Genomic DNA, 15,115 nt, shown 5'->3' on the forward strand with positions numbered 1-15,115 from the left:
TATGGTAGGGATAATTAGAATTATGGTGGAGGGGGAGGGGGAGGGGGAGGGATAATTATAGTGGTAGGAAAGTGAAAATGTCGGTTTGAGTAAAAAACGGATAAATGGTATATAGTTATATATGTGGTATATAGGATAATATGGGTATGTGGGTATATATTGTATATATTTGTATATATTATATTATTATATTATATTATTATATTATTATATTATTATATTATTATATTATTATATTATTATATTATTATATTATTATATTATTATATTATTATATTATTATATTATTATATTATTATATTATTATATTATTATATTATTATATTATTATATTATTATATTATTATATTATTATATTATTATATTATTATATTATTATATTATTATATTATTATATTATTATATTATTATATTATTATATTATTATATTATTATATTATTATATTATTATATTATTATATTATTATATTATTATATTATTATATTATTATATTATTATATTATTATATTATTATATTATTATATTATTATATTATTATATTATTATATTATTATATTATTATATTATTATATTATATTATTATATTATTATATTATTATATTATTATATTATTATATTATTATATTATTATATTATTATATTATTATACAAAAATTCTAAATTCAAATGGACCCTATAAAAACTTATCTACGGATCAAAGGCCCTGAAGCTGGTGATTTGGAACTACCAGAAAATTTGCCTTTCAACAAAATTTTAGACCAAAATACGACCGAAGACGATTTATAGGAAGTTATCAATCCGCTATTTTCAAAATTTCTAGATGGGTATTCTGCAACTTTACTTATGTATGGATAATCAGGGTCCGGTAAGACATTTTCCACTGCACAGTTTATAAATATAATTATGCCTCAGATTGTCCCGAATTAGTTGGAATTCGCGTTTTTAGAAATATCTGGAGACATTTTAAAGGATCTGACAACATAGTCTGAGTAGTTAAAGATTTACACTAAGCCTACGCTTAACATCATAAATCTTACATTTCATACTTAGCACTTTTAGACTTTCTTGAATTAGGCGTTGTAAGCGAGAAGGACAGAAAAGACTAATTTGAATTCAAATTCATCCCGTTCACACTTGCTAATTATATTCCGAAAGTCAACACAGCTTTTCATTCTAGCAGATTTGGCAGGTTCTGAGCGTCAAAGTAAGGCGAAAACTAGCGCTCACTAATTATAAGATGGCTGCGATATAAATTACTCACTTTTGGTACTTTCTCGAGTTGTAAATTCGCTACGAAATTAACTTTTCGTTCCTTTTCGTGATTCCAAGTTGACTCAAATTTTGTAATTTTCAATTGGTGGGACTGCTGCAACAAGTGTATTTTCATGCATTTCAAATAATTAAAGTAATAATTTGGAAACACTTAATACGATTCAGTTTACTAAGAATATTGGTGGAATTAAGAATCAAATTGTGAAAGCAAAAGTCGTAAAATCGCACTCGTTAGAGCTCAAAGAGATGTAGGAAAAGTATCAGAAATTGGTCGAAACCAGCAAGGAATGTTTGTAGTAGGTTATAGTCAGAGCAAAGGAGCGTGAAAATGAGCTGCTGAAGAAGTTTAAAAAAATTTATGACGATTTGGTCGGATTTAATAACAATATTATACATTAACAAAACTAGTTCAATTAAGAAATGGAATTAGATTAATGCACTGGCGACGGCTTTGCGGACATCATCGGATTTCTAGGTGTTAAAGAAGATGAGATGTGATACACAGTTTCTAGTCAAGGCAAAATAATAATAAGCAGCTTAATTTAACTCACGTCACCCGCTCATTTTTCGCATCAATAAGAACCTGAACGATCTGGATAGTTCCTACTAATATTCCTCCAAAAATTCCACCAAAGACGCATATAAATGCAATTGCAAACGTATTGTAAATCAATGCCTAATTTACATACTCCGTTACAGGCAAAACTATGCTGTCATATCCAACTTCGCAGTAAATTCGATCCTGAATTACAAGCCCTGAGACGTACTTTATAATAGAGACATCTGTTATATCATCAAAGTTAATTGTAATGTTTGCCACAGAAAAAACTTTTCGCATGCTGATTGAAAACACAGGCTGTATCAGAATATCTATTATTGAACCGCCAGAAACTGTCTTTTCATAACAATTTAATTCTATCAAATGCCGAATAGGAAATTAAAAAATACATTCCTACATATCAAGTACTTGGTTTTTTAAAATAAATTGGCCGATTTTTGAATTTTTATGATATAAAAGTTTTAGTTATATTACATTGAAACAGTTTTAGTACCTTGTTGGGTTCAAAATTATGAACGAGAAATGGTCGTTCTGGTAGATTTTTATGGTAACGCGAGTAGTTAAATCAGACTATGCTCCTAAAAATTTCAGTTTATCATCTCAGCCTGCCAGGTTGATATTTTTGCATTCTATGGATACCTTAGCCGTCTGTTCGGAGAATGACGTGTGCGTGTACTCATATACGAATGTATTGGCGATATCGGGGTCGCTGTCATCCTAAATTCCTATTAAAATGTCAATTCTGGAATTATCGAATTGGCAGTTGCCGTTTGGCTCAAAAAATAAGACCAAAACTCCATTATTTATCTCCACGTGGGATCCATCGTAGCAGTTAAGCCTTGTAGGGTCTAGAATGTTCTTAATTTAGCTGACTACAATGAAATACTGATCTTTGGGCTCGTTTAGCTGGTAATAAATGGTCAGGCTGAACTAAATTAGTGAAGAATCAGTTAAATTCTTGATAATGTTATAGCATGATTATCCTAAATTTTTGCAGTCGAAAGTTAAATCAATATCATCGTTGATTTCTGCAATTTAAAGACCAATGTACTGTCTTAACACCAGATTAAATAGACTTAGTTCAACGATAATAGAGGTGTTCTTTTCGATATTAGAGATAGCTGAATCTGCTACAAATCGAGTTATACTATAGTTGCACCCATTTTGTTTAGCTTTAATTATGATCTAATCCATTTGTATTTCGGCAACAATATTACTTAAGCAATCACCAGAGTTATAACTTAGCAAAGAAAAGTAAGATAATGTTTATTTAATTTCAGCATCCATATCAATTAATACAATTTTAAAGTTAGATTAGCTAGTATCTAGAGCAGCTTACTGTAATTCTGATGATGGAAAATCAATTTAAATTTATATATTTTCTCTTACTTTGTAAATAAAGTTTATAGAAACTGCCTCTAACTGATCAGATAATTCGATAACTGCTTGAGATAAGTGATTATCTATCTCTTCACAAACTTTGTATCCTGCTGTGTTAGAAGATGGTAAAAATGTAGCTTCTAACAAACCTGTGTTAGTAATAGGATTATAGATAAATGTTGCATTTGGGTAATAACAAGATACTGTCAAAATAATAATCATTTTTGGTAGTTAAATTGTATTCTATACAGATACTAAATTATTAAATATTATAGTTGTTTCTGTAATAATATCATTGTTTGTTATTATTTATGTTATGATTCTTTACTAACATTTTAATCTACATCAAACAAAAATTATAACATTATAGTATAGTGTATTAATAATTAGTGTGGTAATACTAATGTCAAAGAAACTATTGGTCAAATAATAATTATATTTATTACATAAATTCTACAATTCTCAGTCAATATTATTTACTAAATTATTTTTTAATCAATGTTTCATAATCCCATTACATATTGTCAATAGTTCGTATTAAATTTAACCATTCTAGAAAGATACATGTGGAGCATTTATTCATATTTATTTTATCATTTACGTGATTAAGATAGATTAGTGACATTTATGAACATATATTATTTAATTATATAATATTAAAAATTGTTAAAATTATTCATATTCTTTATAAAAACTATTGCTACGTTGAACAATCTACCTTTTTAAAATTAAAACATAAGCAAATTTATTAAATATATTTATAAAATTTGATTGCAAGTATAACCGTAATATTTTTATTCTTCAAGATAATCTTCAAGTTAGACTTAATTTAATATTATAAGTAAATTCTATTCACCTTTTCTAAATAACTGAATAAATTTATTAACATATTGTTCTACATAAAATTAATTTACAATTATTTATTAAAAAAGTAGTTTTTATAAATTATTTAAAGTTTATTTTTCTTTAAATATTAAATTTTGCAACCTTATAATTTATTTTCATTATTTAGTATTCTATAACATGAAAATATATTACTCTTTAGCAGGTTTCAGTATTTATATTTTCAAATCCCATTTACATATTTTTCTCAAAATTTTATAGTATCATAATATAATAAATTATATTATCTTAAATCTTTATCTTCTCTTTATCATTATAAAATGGCTACACACGTAACATTAATCGATATCGACCACATTTACATCACTGATAACCAAAATTTCGCAGAAATAACGTAAAAGCTAACAAAATCTATAAAGAACATACCAGCATCCATCCCAGAAGTCACATAGTTCTACCAGCAGTTCAGAGAGCGTTGTCGATCCGTAAACTACCAAGAACCTGAAATTTACATCGGTCTCATAAATTACGCTTCATATATCATGAACTCGCTTAACTTTTCGAAGAATCGTGCTCAGCTCACCTGGTCTAAGACGACTACTGGAAATGGCCCCGCAGTAGACGTAGCTGCTGCGTTCTATAATCTGGTGGCTACAAATCTGAAATCAGCACAGCGTGCAGCAGACTTCAAGCTCAAGTCTTAACTTCTTGGTAAGGCTGTGTACTATGTCCATGAGGCACTCGTCCTGGTGCGTAAAACCTAAGTGAACTCACCAGTCCTGAATGCCCCAAACTTAGCGTTCCTTGAGACATTCTTAACAGCGCAGATGTACGAGACGCTTGCTGCGTTGTAATGGCAGACCAATGAATACAAGGGTTTCACGGTGTGGGCAAAGTTCATAAGCTCTGCAATACAAATGTATGAGAAAAGCAGCAAAATTGACGAGAAGAGGAGCAGCAATTCAAGTATGAGGTTGAGATAGCTTCAGTACCTGACGTCTGCCCAGTACTAGCGGAAATAGGGCAACTCAAAGTAGGCGAGGAAGGACGCCGAGTTTGCTTAAAATCTAGGCGCTGATGTGAACTTCGCCGAGTTCTTCGATTCACCCTGTGAACAGGAGAGCCAGTTCCTGCCGCACTTTATTGATCTAGACAAGAAGTTCGAGGAATGGAATGTCAAAATCTAGCTTAGAAAAGGCGAGGTGTTGCTTGATAAGGAAGGTCAGGAGTGCGTTTCAGAGGTCCAGAGAATCTTGTGCGCACGTCAGGCTGACTATATCTCCATACTGAATGCCAAAAACGAGCTGATTTATAATTAAATGCTAGAAGCTAGCGTGAGCACGAAGCTAGAGTCAGATATCTAGCAGGTAGAAGACTACGCAGCACGCTACCAGAACGCAGCTGCCGCGCTCCCCCTCGGCAACGAGCTGGTCGAACAAGCTCTGAAGAGCCAGGCAATCTACAACGAAATCCTACGCTCAGACAACTAGAATCTAGCAAAAATTGGAGCTCTCTGGGACTCGCAGAAGTACCAGACGCACCTGAAGGCCCTCGTGCAGGAGCTCGAGAATGTGGTCCAAATCGGCCGCTAGCTCCCCACGTGCATGCAGTTCCTACAGAAGCACCCTTTGTAAGACGTCTGCAACGCTCTAACTATCATCGCTGGCAAGGACCTCTCCCAATAAGTCTCCCAGAGCGATATCGAGGGCTGCACGTGGCGCCACGAGGCCTAGACCGTGAACCCGCAGCTCATAATCGAGAACGCGCCCCTCGAGCTGACGCGCAAAAATGCGAAGCAAATTGCCGAGGCGGTAGCGCCAAAACTGCCCCAAATCGACAATTCAGCCGTCGAAAAGCTGGCGCAGAAGCAGGCGCTTTCCGCTGCCGGCAGCGAGCACTAACTCGCCCTGCACTGCCAGGCAGCGATTCAGACGATGTGCAGCGTCGAGAACTTCCTGCAGAAGGCGAGCGAGAAGGTCCAGCGGCACGGCAGGACGGCTGAGCTTGCATTTTAAGACTACGTCGCGCAGGTGCAGGCGAAGTGGGACGGCGTCAGGGAGGGAAGGGGGCTCACTGTGGAGTGGAAAGAAGTGGAGTGATTCAAAGTACTAATTGCCTTTATAGAAAGGTATTACTATTAAAAAATATATGCTTAATATGTACGAAAAGTACGGTTTTTATGCCTGGAACAACTCGGGACTGACGGTGGGCTCAATGGCTGAAGTAGGTGGTCTTTTCGAGGCGTTGATCAAGAACGGCGATGGTAAATTTTCTAAAAATGGCAGAGACTACATGCACCAGTTTGGTAAGTTTGAAGCCTTGAGAGTAAGAGATATGAGACAGCCCGGGTACGATAGCGAGTGCGGTGTTCCCAAATTGCCAGTAGGGGGAAGCGAAATGCTTAGTTTCTACTGCGGCGATGTCAGCTGCACCTTTAGGCCCTCTGGCACTGAGCCGAAGGTGAAGTACTACGTCGAGGCGACCAGCAAGGTGAGCTGCGAGGACGCGCAGAAGAAGGCGGTTGAATTCACCAAGGAGTTCTTGAAGGCCATTGGCAAGTGATCTTTGCACTATTGTATATGGTTTTCCAGGCTCGAATGAGAGCAGGCGCCAGCTGAGCGCACAAATGTGCGGGTAGCCCTCTGCTGGCGCCTTCAATAATAAACAGTTCAGTCCTAATCAGACCATAGCTCCTGCCCGCCGCCGTTGTGCCTGCCCAACATTCCCATCTGGATCCCTTGCCGCTAACGCGCAGCAACCCTAACTTCGGAGGGTAAACAAATGGGATGACGAGCGCATCTGTCTAGATGCTTCGAAACTAAATCTAGCCAACGCCGTCGCATTGTGGGCGCTCCCAGGGCTACATGGAAACTGAAACCGAGGGCTCTGTAGGGCCCATTCTTGCCACTGCGAGGGGACCCTTGATGCAGGAATAGATGCCGTAGGTCCAAGCTGGGGCTAGACACCGGTTAGGGAACCACCTGAGCGTATTCTGGGCCACTCCGGCAGGGATGACACAAAAGGCGTCATGAGTTTCTTGTGCTGGGGCTGCCAATGAAGGGCCCTGTCCACAGCCGGCAACAGGTGCAAGGAAGCTCCTGCTATCCTCATATTAATAATCTATGCTATATAATATAAAGCGTCACTTCAGATGAATCTCTGGCCACCGACGGTGTCCTTGGTAGCACTGCTCTTGGCCTTAGAAGGTCCAGTAGGCTTCCTCCTTATAGCAACGAATACGATCAGGACGATCAATGCCAGCAAAGCCAGCACACCTATGACAATTCCGGCAATCGCACCACCACTCAGCTTGTTACCGTTCCCCTCTTAGCAGCGCCCGCCCACCAGAGAATATCCACCCAGGCAGCTCTTGCAATTAGTCTCGCTATCAAACTAGCCCTCGCAAATGCACCTGTGGCTGAGCCCCAGCTGTCTGCAGTGCCCGTTTCCGGCACACTCCTAGGCCTCGCTAATGCAGGACTCGAAGACGCATTTCCCCTCTCTCAGCTTGAAGAATCCCTCGTTGCAGTCATGGCAAAACTTCCCGTTCGCCCCAGCCTAGCAGCGGCATTCAAATACTTACTCGTAGATGTGGACACACTCGCCATTACCAGCACATTCGTAGCCATCTCGGCCAATGCACGCCTTATTAGCGCAGGTGTGATTGTTGGTCCAGGAGAATCCTTTCTCGGTGTCGCAGTCGTCACAAAATCTGCCAATGAATCCAGGCTAGCAGGCGCATCCTTCAATGTCGTTGACAAAGTCTAACACCTAGCAGGTTCCATTCCCAGAGCACGGGAGCGGCGAGGCCCTTCCGATGCAGTTGATGGAAACACACTCGTCTGCTATACTCTGGTAACCTTAAGTGCAGTCGACGCATCTACTATCTTAAGTATAACCAACTTAACACTAGCACAAAAACTCATTGTTATGATGCTCACAATGGCCCTAATTGTTGCATTAATTTTTATCAACAACACATTCTTCTGGTACACAATCTCCATTATTAACTTACTCAAATCCGATACGACATTATTCGCAATGAATTCCGCCACTAAGTGGTCCACAAGTACAATAACCGTCTTACCCGCAAGAGCCATTACCTGCACAAGGGAATTGATCTGATTTGTGAACATAGCAACTTTCTTTGTAGCAACTTCCTTCTGACTACACATAACCAGAATCACAATTAGCACATAAATTTCCATTATGACCTTCTTTGCAGGAACAAGCTTTTAATGTCATATCGCATGTACCATTACCTTTGCATTCTGTTTACGTTAGCTTATCTACACAAGCACTTGGTAAGCATTTTCCGTCCTAAGTCATAATTTCTTAACTGTTATTGCACAATTAGCATTAATTTCCGTTAACTCCCGAATTGCACGTACAAACACCCGCGTTGCAGGTCCCTTAACCATTGCAGACCTTATGCTCAAACACGCAAGAGCTCACAACACAGCCTTATTGCGTCTTTGAATATCCCAGATTGCAGGTCAGGCAGTTGTGGTCAAGATCTGCATTATCATCTTAGCAAATGCACAATTTTGAGCCTGAAACCAATGTGGAATCGCATTTTTAGCTAAAAATAAAGCAGTGATCGCCCTGTACTGAGTCTTGGCACTGACGATAACAATAGCCATTTGGTCCTTTAACACTACCTTCTATGCAGTTCTAGCATTATGCGCCTTCATACTCATTAAAGCACTAACAGTCAAAATCGCAGATTCCGTGGCCACTGCAAAGGGATTCTCCTTGGAAACATGTCTTTGATACACAAATTCCATCGTAAACCTGCAGATCCCCCAGACAATGTAAGCACCCTCTCGTAGGATCCATATGTTCAACTGAACACGTGCATACTTACTTACCTGGTAAAATTCCTGCGGTACAAGTGTATCCTCTACCGCAGTCCTTGCTAGTGCATGGCTTGAGGCACCCTTATCTAGTTGAGATGTATTATTCTGCGCATTAGATACAGTTTTCACCAGTATAACCTGTGTAACATTCACATTTTGTTTCTACGCATTCACCTTTACCACAGTCAGCATCAGTAGTGCATGTCATTTTTAGTAAAATAGTGGTAAAATGTTTTAAATATTTATGTATATCTTTAATAGTATTTTTGCTAATGTGGAGTAAACTTAAAAATTTATATAGATATCAATATTTCCAAATAATAATATTTAACCTAATTTTAATGTGATTTTTAACTCAAAAATAAATACGAATTAATACTATATTATATTGATAACATAGCAGAAAAATCTTCAAAAAATATATAGATTAATTTATAGTTATATATTAATGGTCATTACTATATTTGCACACCATGTAATATATACAACGATGTATATTATAAATTAATATATATTACTATATAAAATATAAACTAAACTTAAATTTAACTCACGCAAAAATAATATTATTCGCTAGAGTTCTAAATTAGACATGAGTAACTATAAGAATATATGTGATCTTTATCCTAATAATCCTCCTTTTATTACCCCATGATAAATTACAATCAATTATTCTTCTCTGAATGCCTGTATTTCACTGAATCTATTACTGAACTTCCTAATTCGTTCTCAAAGGATACTGGTAATCTAGGAGGATCAAATAAGATATTTAGTGTTGGATTCAGCCTAGTTCGCTTTATTCTGATCTTATCATAGACCTGCCGTCACGTTTTACATGGAAAAAACTATGAGCACTCTGAGGGTGATAAGATCTAAAATAACTACCTTAGAAGAATATCCTCACCAATTTTTCAAGCATGTTTGTTTATTTTAACCTGATTACTAAAAGCAAAGCAGATCGATTATTGTGAAATAAAATTATGAATTTTAATTTGATGAGTTTAAATAATTAATATATCTATATATTGTTATCTAATACATATAAATATATATTTATTTCTAACCTAAAGGAGAGTCAAACGTGGATTACAATATATAAAAATATCATACACTAACTATAATATTTATTCTCTAACAATATCAATTTTTAATTGATAATTAGAAATGTAAATTTTTGTTAATTAATAACTATTTATACATAAGTTTTTATTTGCATTTATTCAGTTTTATAAGTTTGGCTGTTTAACATTATATACGTGTATAGCACGAATTTTTAAAGAACTTAGTCACGAACAATAAAACACTATTTATGCACACATAATTATATTATTTTTATTTGAATAGATATTATAAAAGCATAACCGCAAAACTCTACTCTATCTGTATAAGTGTATCCTTAAAGAAATATCACAAGTATTGATGAAACATGATTGGATCTGCGTACTACCTATTGAGTAATATTAATATTCTTACTATCAAACTATATGATAATTCCTTATTTGTTAATGAGCTTAAGTTATTTGCAAAAATTGTAATAGCATCAATCAGCGACAGACTTTTCAAGTTAATCATTACTGATAAATTACATTCCAAATTATAGTTATTCTTATTTTATGAAGTTTAAACCTATATACAGCCATAAATATGTTCTACCTGCTTCCATTTTTAAACCACAAATTTTGCTCACTGAATAGGATATACTTGCCTATGAAGCATATAGAAATGATTTAATCAGAAATATGAGTTAGTATTAGTATACTCATAAGTAGGTTGAACCAAATAAATTTAATTCAATTGTAATAATCTAGCTTGTCTTGATGCACCAGCTAGTTATCAAGAGATTATAAGTTTAATAAAATGCTGAATTAGTTATAATCCTTCCTCTAAACTAATAAACAATGTAAAAATAATGCCTTATATACTAGAAAGTAAATATTAATGTATTTAGTCATGCAAAGTAAATGGAAATAATAAACTATCACCTACACTGCAAAATCCTCCATTTCTATTTTACTTTGCAACTAATTACTTCTATGAGACTTATAAATCCTGCAGTTAACATAATCATCAGAATGCCTATGCAAATTAAAATAATATAGTTTGATATAATTTAAGATTAAGTGTTTAGAATTTCCTCCACATTCCCATATGTTACACTAACTTATGTAAAAACTAAATCACTTTTTATTTTGAGTGTGTATATTTGATTTTTATTATAACTCTGCTAGAAAAAATGGCTTACATCATCTACTAAAACTTTAAATAATTAATTCTTTGGAATAAAACAAATATCATTTGAAGAGTATATATAAAGTACAGCATCCTACCTGGAATAATGAGTGAAACAATTCGATAAAGCGAACAGCATTTTTCATTTTTATATATATGCATATAATAATATATCAATTTTAATTTTCAAATACTAATTTATAACTATTATGTATTTAGATTAGTTTTTCACTTCATTCCGCAATTTTTCAAATGGAGCTCAACTTCGCTTTGCACGCCCAGCGCCTGCAAACACTAAACATCGTCCTATCCCCTGAGGAAATAGCGATAATCGATGCTGCCCGTCCGACGCTGAAGGTATAATTCCAGCTCTCAGAACTTAAATTTTTCGGCAGAATTCAGACCATAAAGCAGCCGTACAGAATCCTCATCGGAACACTCGAGAGCAAGAAGGTTTTCCTGGCATCAGCTGACCTCAAAACCTGGACTTTGCTGCCAGAAATGAATGCTAAAATCGAGAAAAAATTAGCTGAAATTGGTTTCGGAATTACTTGTAGAGAGCCGTATTTTGGCAAAATTACGAAAAAGCTACCCGTTTAAGAAGTGGAAAATGAGGAAGAGAAGGAAGAAAAAGAAGTAGTAGAGGAGAAAGTGGAAGAAGAGGAAGGGGAAGAAGAAAAAGAACAAGAAAATGTTGAGTAAAAAGAGGAGGAGTTCAAAGTTAAGATGCTGGAAGCGCACAGGCTCAGTTTTATGATCAACAACATCAGCAATAGCATGCGAATCGTGTTTCTAGACGCGTTCATCAAAAGCGGCAGTCAGGAGGTCCAGAACTCGCAGTTCAGGGGCCTCGTGAAGCCTGCTCTATAGAATTTAGCCCTCCAGGAGGAGTTCGATTTGTACCTCCAAGGAAAGGTTGAAAAGGAGGCCATCAGGACGCTCGTGGACGAACCCGCCTGTCACTACTACACCGGCGAGTTTGACGTCGTCAGAAACTGCTTGATTGTAAGGAACATCTACTACAAGGGCCTCATTTTCTATGTCTTCAGCGGTACGCTCGTCTGGGGCGTCGCGTATGACGGGAACGGTCTGGCGTACGATGTGGTTTGAGGGGCTTAAGTGAGGGTTATTGGGTTTTTTGGTGAGATGAGTTGAAATTTGGGGTTTGGGAGCCAGGATTTGTACGCTTAGACCTGTTTGGTGAGAAGAGGTGGTTCAGGATTGGTTGGGATGATGTGAAGAATGTGTATTAAATAGATAAGTAGTGATTAGTTTTTGATGCAATTGAGTGTTATAAGAAGGGTAGGTGAAAATACACTAAATTGGAGATAATAATATAGTGAGTTTACCTGACGTGGATCAGAGGAGGATGATTTGATAAATTAATCTCGCAGAATAAGCATGGTTGGGAATGTTAATTTATACAGAGATTGAACAAATGGATGTTGAGGAATAAATTTGGTGGTAGAAATAGATACTTGACAATTCTTCTTTAATTGATTACAGGAGGACTTAGAAAGCAGTATTTGGGGTGAAATTAAGGTTGTGATTTGCAATCGTAGGTTTGTATTTTCTTGGTATAATCAAGTTGGGGAACTTTTTAAATTTTGGTACAATGTGGCTGAATTTGGTTCAAGAAAGCTAGATATCAAGGAGATCGAACTTTATGAATTCAGAGATGTTTTAATCTATTGTTAAGCAGAGGGACAAGGTTAGTATCGGATATGATTGTGAGCTGTTGGTATTAAGTGTGAATTTAATTTGCTAATTTGTGAATTTTTATTACCTGATAGATATAAAATTTCTATTTTAACATATATTTAACGTCAAAGTATTTACCATGTAAGTGTTAGAATTGTTATATGAGATTTAATTTATATATGCAGTTTTTTGCTAACTAAAACGAATTAATAAGATGTAAAACTATACATTTAAGACTAAAATAATATATTTAATACTTAATATTATATCTATATAATTATGTATTTTCAAAATGTTTACAACTCCCTCAGTTCTAGATTTAAATACAGGATCGAAACTAGGATCAGGGACAAAAATACTTAAATAACCTGCATTGCATAATTATAAGCTTCCTTAAGTTAGGCCAACCCCTAATATCTCTTATGCGACTTAGTAACTGTAAATCTTACCAGTTGTTCAACATTAGTTCATATATCGACCAAATTTTTAACCAACAAGATAATAATAGATTGAATATGCAGTATAACTTCTAAAAAATCGAAATAAACGACTTGGACTAAATGTACCTGTCGATGACTCTCTGACATCTGATTAAGCTCTTTTGAGTCTGTAATAATTTAGAAAACAATTTATTATTAGAGCAATTTCAATTTTGGACCTGATAACATTGAAAGATGTAGTTATTCTAACAAAAGTTCTTTCCAAACCTCCATTTATAGGTAAAAAAACTAGATTTATTACTAAAGAGTAATTTACTTAGATATTGTATCTGTAATTTCCAACACTAGCTGTTATTCGAAATATGGTTAATCTCTGTGGAGATAAAACCTTTCTATATTAAAATGAAGCCGATAAATTATAGTAAATATTATTAAACCGACCGAAATACAGGTAGTGAGTTATAGTATATGTTAATTTTATCTTATTTCCGTATAATTGGATATTGTCATTAAATAATGATACAAACAATGTATTTAGTATATCATTTATTTACAGATTGTTCCAAATAAAAAGATAGATATAATGTACATGATATTTCTAAGCGGTAACATTAATTTGAAGCTTAAATTCTAAACGCATACAAAAATAAATAATTCTTTCATATTATTAGATTAAATTTTTATACTAATAAAATAATTTATGTTAATAACTTGCTAAGTAGAATATCTTAGCTGATTTATAACCAGATTTAGAACGTGTATTTCATAATCGATAGAGGTTTGATGGCAATATCAAAAAATTAGTGTTTTATCTTATAAAATGACTTTGAATATGCAATTTTTATTAATTCGTATTCAGTGAATATTAGTAAAAGTATATTAATTTTGTTATTTTATAAAACTTATAAGCGATTTTTACTATAAAGAAACCAGCAAAGTTTTTAACCTGAAATTATACCTATTAACATAAAATGAAAATAAATCAGTTTTTTTATCTAACAAAAAAGCTAATAGTGACATAGCATAGGGAAAATAGAAGAGTGCATGAAATAAAAGTGTACAAGATTGTAAAATTCGACTGTTTAAGCTTCATATTTGGAAAAGTAATTGTATAAAGAATATCAACACAGGCTTAGCTTGTTAGATTTTAAAAAGATAAATAATTTTACATTAGTTTTGTAGTATTATTTTATTTTTTGCCAATTTAAACATATAATGTTTCATTTTAAAGCTTATTAGTGTCAATTTCTGCTACATCAAAATAAAAATAAACAGAGTTTAATGCGTTTTAATCTGATGATAATTTATATGTAAAGTTATTCTTATTCTATTTAAATTATAACGAGCCATCAATGAAAAATCTTGTAAATGCTTAAATTAAAATTGTATTACCACCCAAATAAAGATCTGTCGAAAACTCCATTTTTAAAAATTAATTAATTATAATGATATAATAAATATATTATTATTCTACAAATTTTGTAAATGCGAAATCAATCATTACCAAATCTTCTCCCTTTAGACAAAGAAGTTTATAACGAAGATGTTTCGAGACGTATTATTCACAGAAAGTCATTTTTGTGCAACAAAATGATTAATTTTGAGCATTCTTAGGAGAAACGAGTTTGGCGAAATTCATTTTCTCTCTTAAAGCAGAATCAGCTAACACCAGAGATGACGTACGATTTTGAAGCAGATTTTAAGGTTCTAGAGTCCTCATAGGATGAAAATTCGTCTGAGGCAGAAATCATGAAAATCTCTTAGATAAAAAGAAAAAATACAAAGCTTATAAGTGATTTTAGGAAGCGAAATCTGAAATGAGCATTCTTTG

General features: G+C 34.2%; 8 protein-coding genes and 2 pseudogenes across 8 annotated transcripts; 7 read left to right on the top strand and 3 right to left on the bottom strand. All coding sequences in view use genetic code 6, as the record gives it.

Annotated features, from left to right (window-relative positions):
• Positions 1–667: 667 nt before the first annotated feature.
• On the top strand, positions 668–1,771 carry SS50377_22719 (Kinesin-2; the record flags this gene model as incomplete). Its single annotated transcript, XM_067906602.1, has 1 exon — positions 668–1,771. The coding sequence occupies one exon, from the start codon at positions 668–670 to the stop codon at positions 1,769–1,771; it is 1,104 nt and encodes a 367-aa protein (XP_067765870.1).
• Positions 1,772–1,820: 49 nt separating this feature from the next.
• Positions 1,821–2,231, bottom strand: SS50377_22720 (uncharacterized protein; the record flags this gene model as incomplete). Its single annotated transcript, XM_067906603.1, has 1 exon — positions 1,821–2,231. The coding sequence occupies one exon, from the start codon at positions 2,229–2,231 to the stop codon at positions 1,821–1,823; it is 411 nt and encodes a 136-aa protein (XP_067765871.1).
• A 201-nt stretch (positions 2,232–2,432) lies between these two features.
• On the bottom strand, positions 2,433–3,434 carry SS50377_22721 (uncharacterized protein; the record flags this gene model as incomplete). The annotated part of the gene is made up of 1 exon (XM_067906604.1): positions 2,433–3,434. One exon carries the CDS (start codon positions 3,432–3,434, stop codon positions 2,433–2,435), a length of 1,002 nt encoding a protein of 333 aa, XP_067765872.1.
• Positions 3,435–4,375: 941 nt separating this feature from the next.
• Positions 4,376–6,154, top strand: SS50377_22722 (uncharacterized protein; the record flags this gene model as incomplete). Its single annotated transcript, XM_067906605.1, has 1 exon — positions 4,376–6,154. One exon carries the CDS (start codon positions 4,376–4,378, stop codon positions 6,152–6,154), a length of 1,779 nt encoding a protein of 592 aa, XP_067765873.1.
• A 13-nt stretch (positions 6,155–6,167) lies between these two features.
• On the top strand, positions 6,168–6,617 carry SS50377_22723 (Phosphoglucomutase/phosphomannomutase; annotated as a pseudogene).
• A 585-nt stretch (positions 6,618–7,202) lies between these two features.
• Positions 7,203–7,886, bottom strand: SS50377_22724 (Tenascin-like protein; annotated as a pseudogene).
• A 2,512-nt stretch (positions 7,887–10,398) lies between these two features.
• Positions 10,399–11,121, top strand: SS50377_22725 (uncharacterized protein; the record flags this gene model as incomplete). Its single annotated transcript, XM_067906606.1, has 1 exon — positions 10,399–11,121. One exon carries the CDS (start codon positions 10,399–10,401, stop codon positions 11,119–11,121), a length of 723 nt encoding a protein of 240 aa, XP_067765874.1.
• A 274-nt stretch (positions 11,122–11,395) lies between these two features.
• SS50377_22726 (uncharacterized protein) lies at positions 11,396–12,253 on the top strand (the record flags this gene model as incomplete). The annotated part of the gene is made up of 1 exon (XM_067906607.1): positions 11,396–12,253. One exon carries the CDS (start codon positions 11,396–11,398, stop codon positions 12,251–12,253), a length of 858 nt encoding a protein of 285 aa, XP_067765875.1.
• A 505-nt stretch (positions 12,254–12,758) lies between these two features.
• On the top strand, positions 12,759–13,742 carry SS50377_22727 (Transmembrane domain-containing protein; the record flags this gene model as incomplete). Its single annotated transcript, XM_067906608.1, has 1 exon — positions 12,759–13,742. One exon carries the CDS (start codon positions 12,759–12,761, stop codon positions 13,740–13,742), a length of 984 nt encoding a protein of 327 aa, XP_067765876.1.
• A 1,027-nt stretch (positions 13,743–14,769) lies between these two features.
• SS50377_22728 (uncharacterized protein) lies at positions 14,770–15,105 on the top strand (the record flags this gene model as incomplete). The annotated part of the gene is made up of 1 exon (XM_067906609.1): positions 14,770–15,105. One exon carries the CDS (start codon positions 14,770–14,772, stop codon positions 15,103–15,105), a length of 336 nt encoding a protein of 111 aa, XP_067765877.1.
• Positions 15,106–15,115: the final 10 nt, after the last annotated feature.

This window comes from Spironucleus salmonicida, chromosome 3, assembly GCF_000497125.1.
Source record: "Spironucleus salmonicida strain ATCC 50377 chromosome 3, whole genome shotgun sequence".
NCBI classification, from domain to species: Eukaryota; Fornicata; order Diplomonadida; family Hexamitidae; genus Spironucleus; species Spironucleus salmonicida.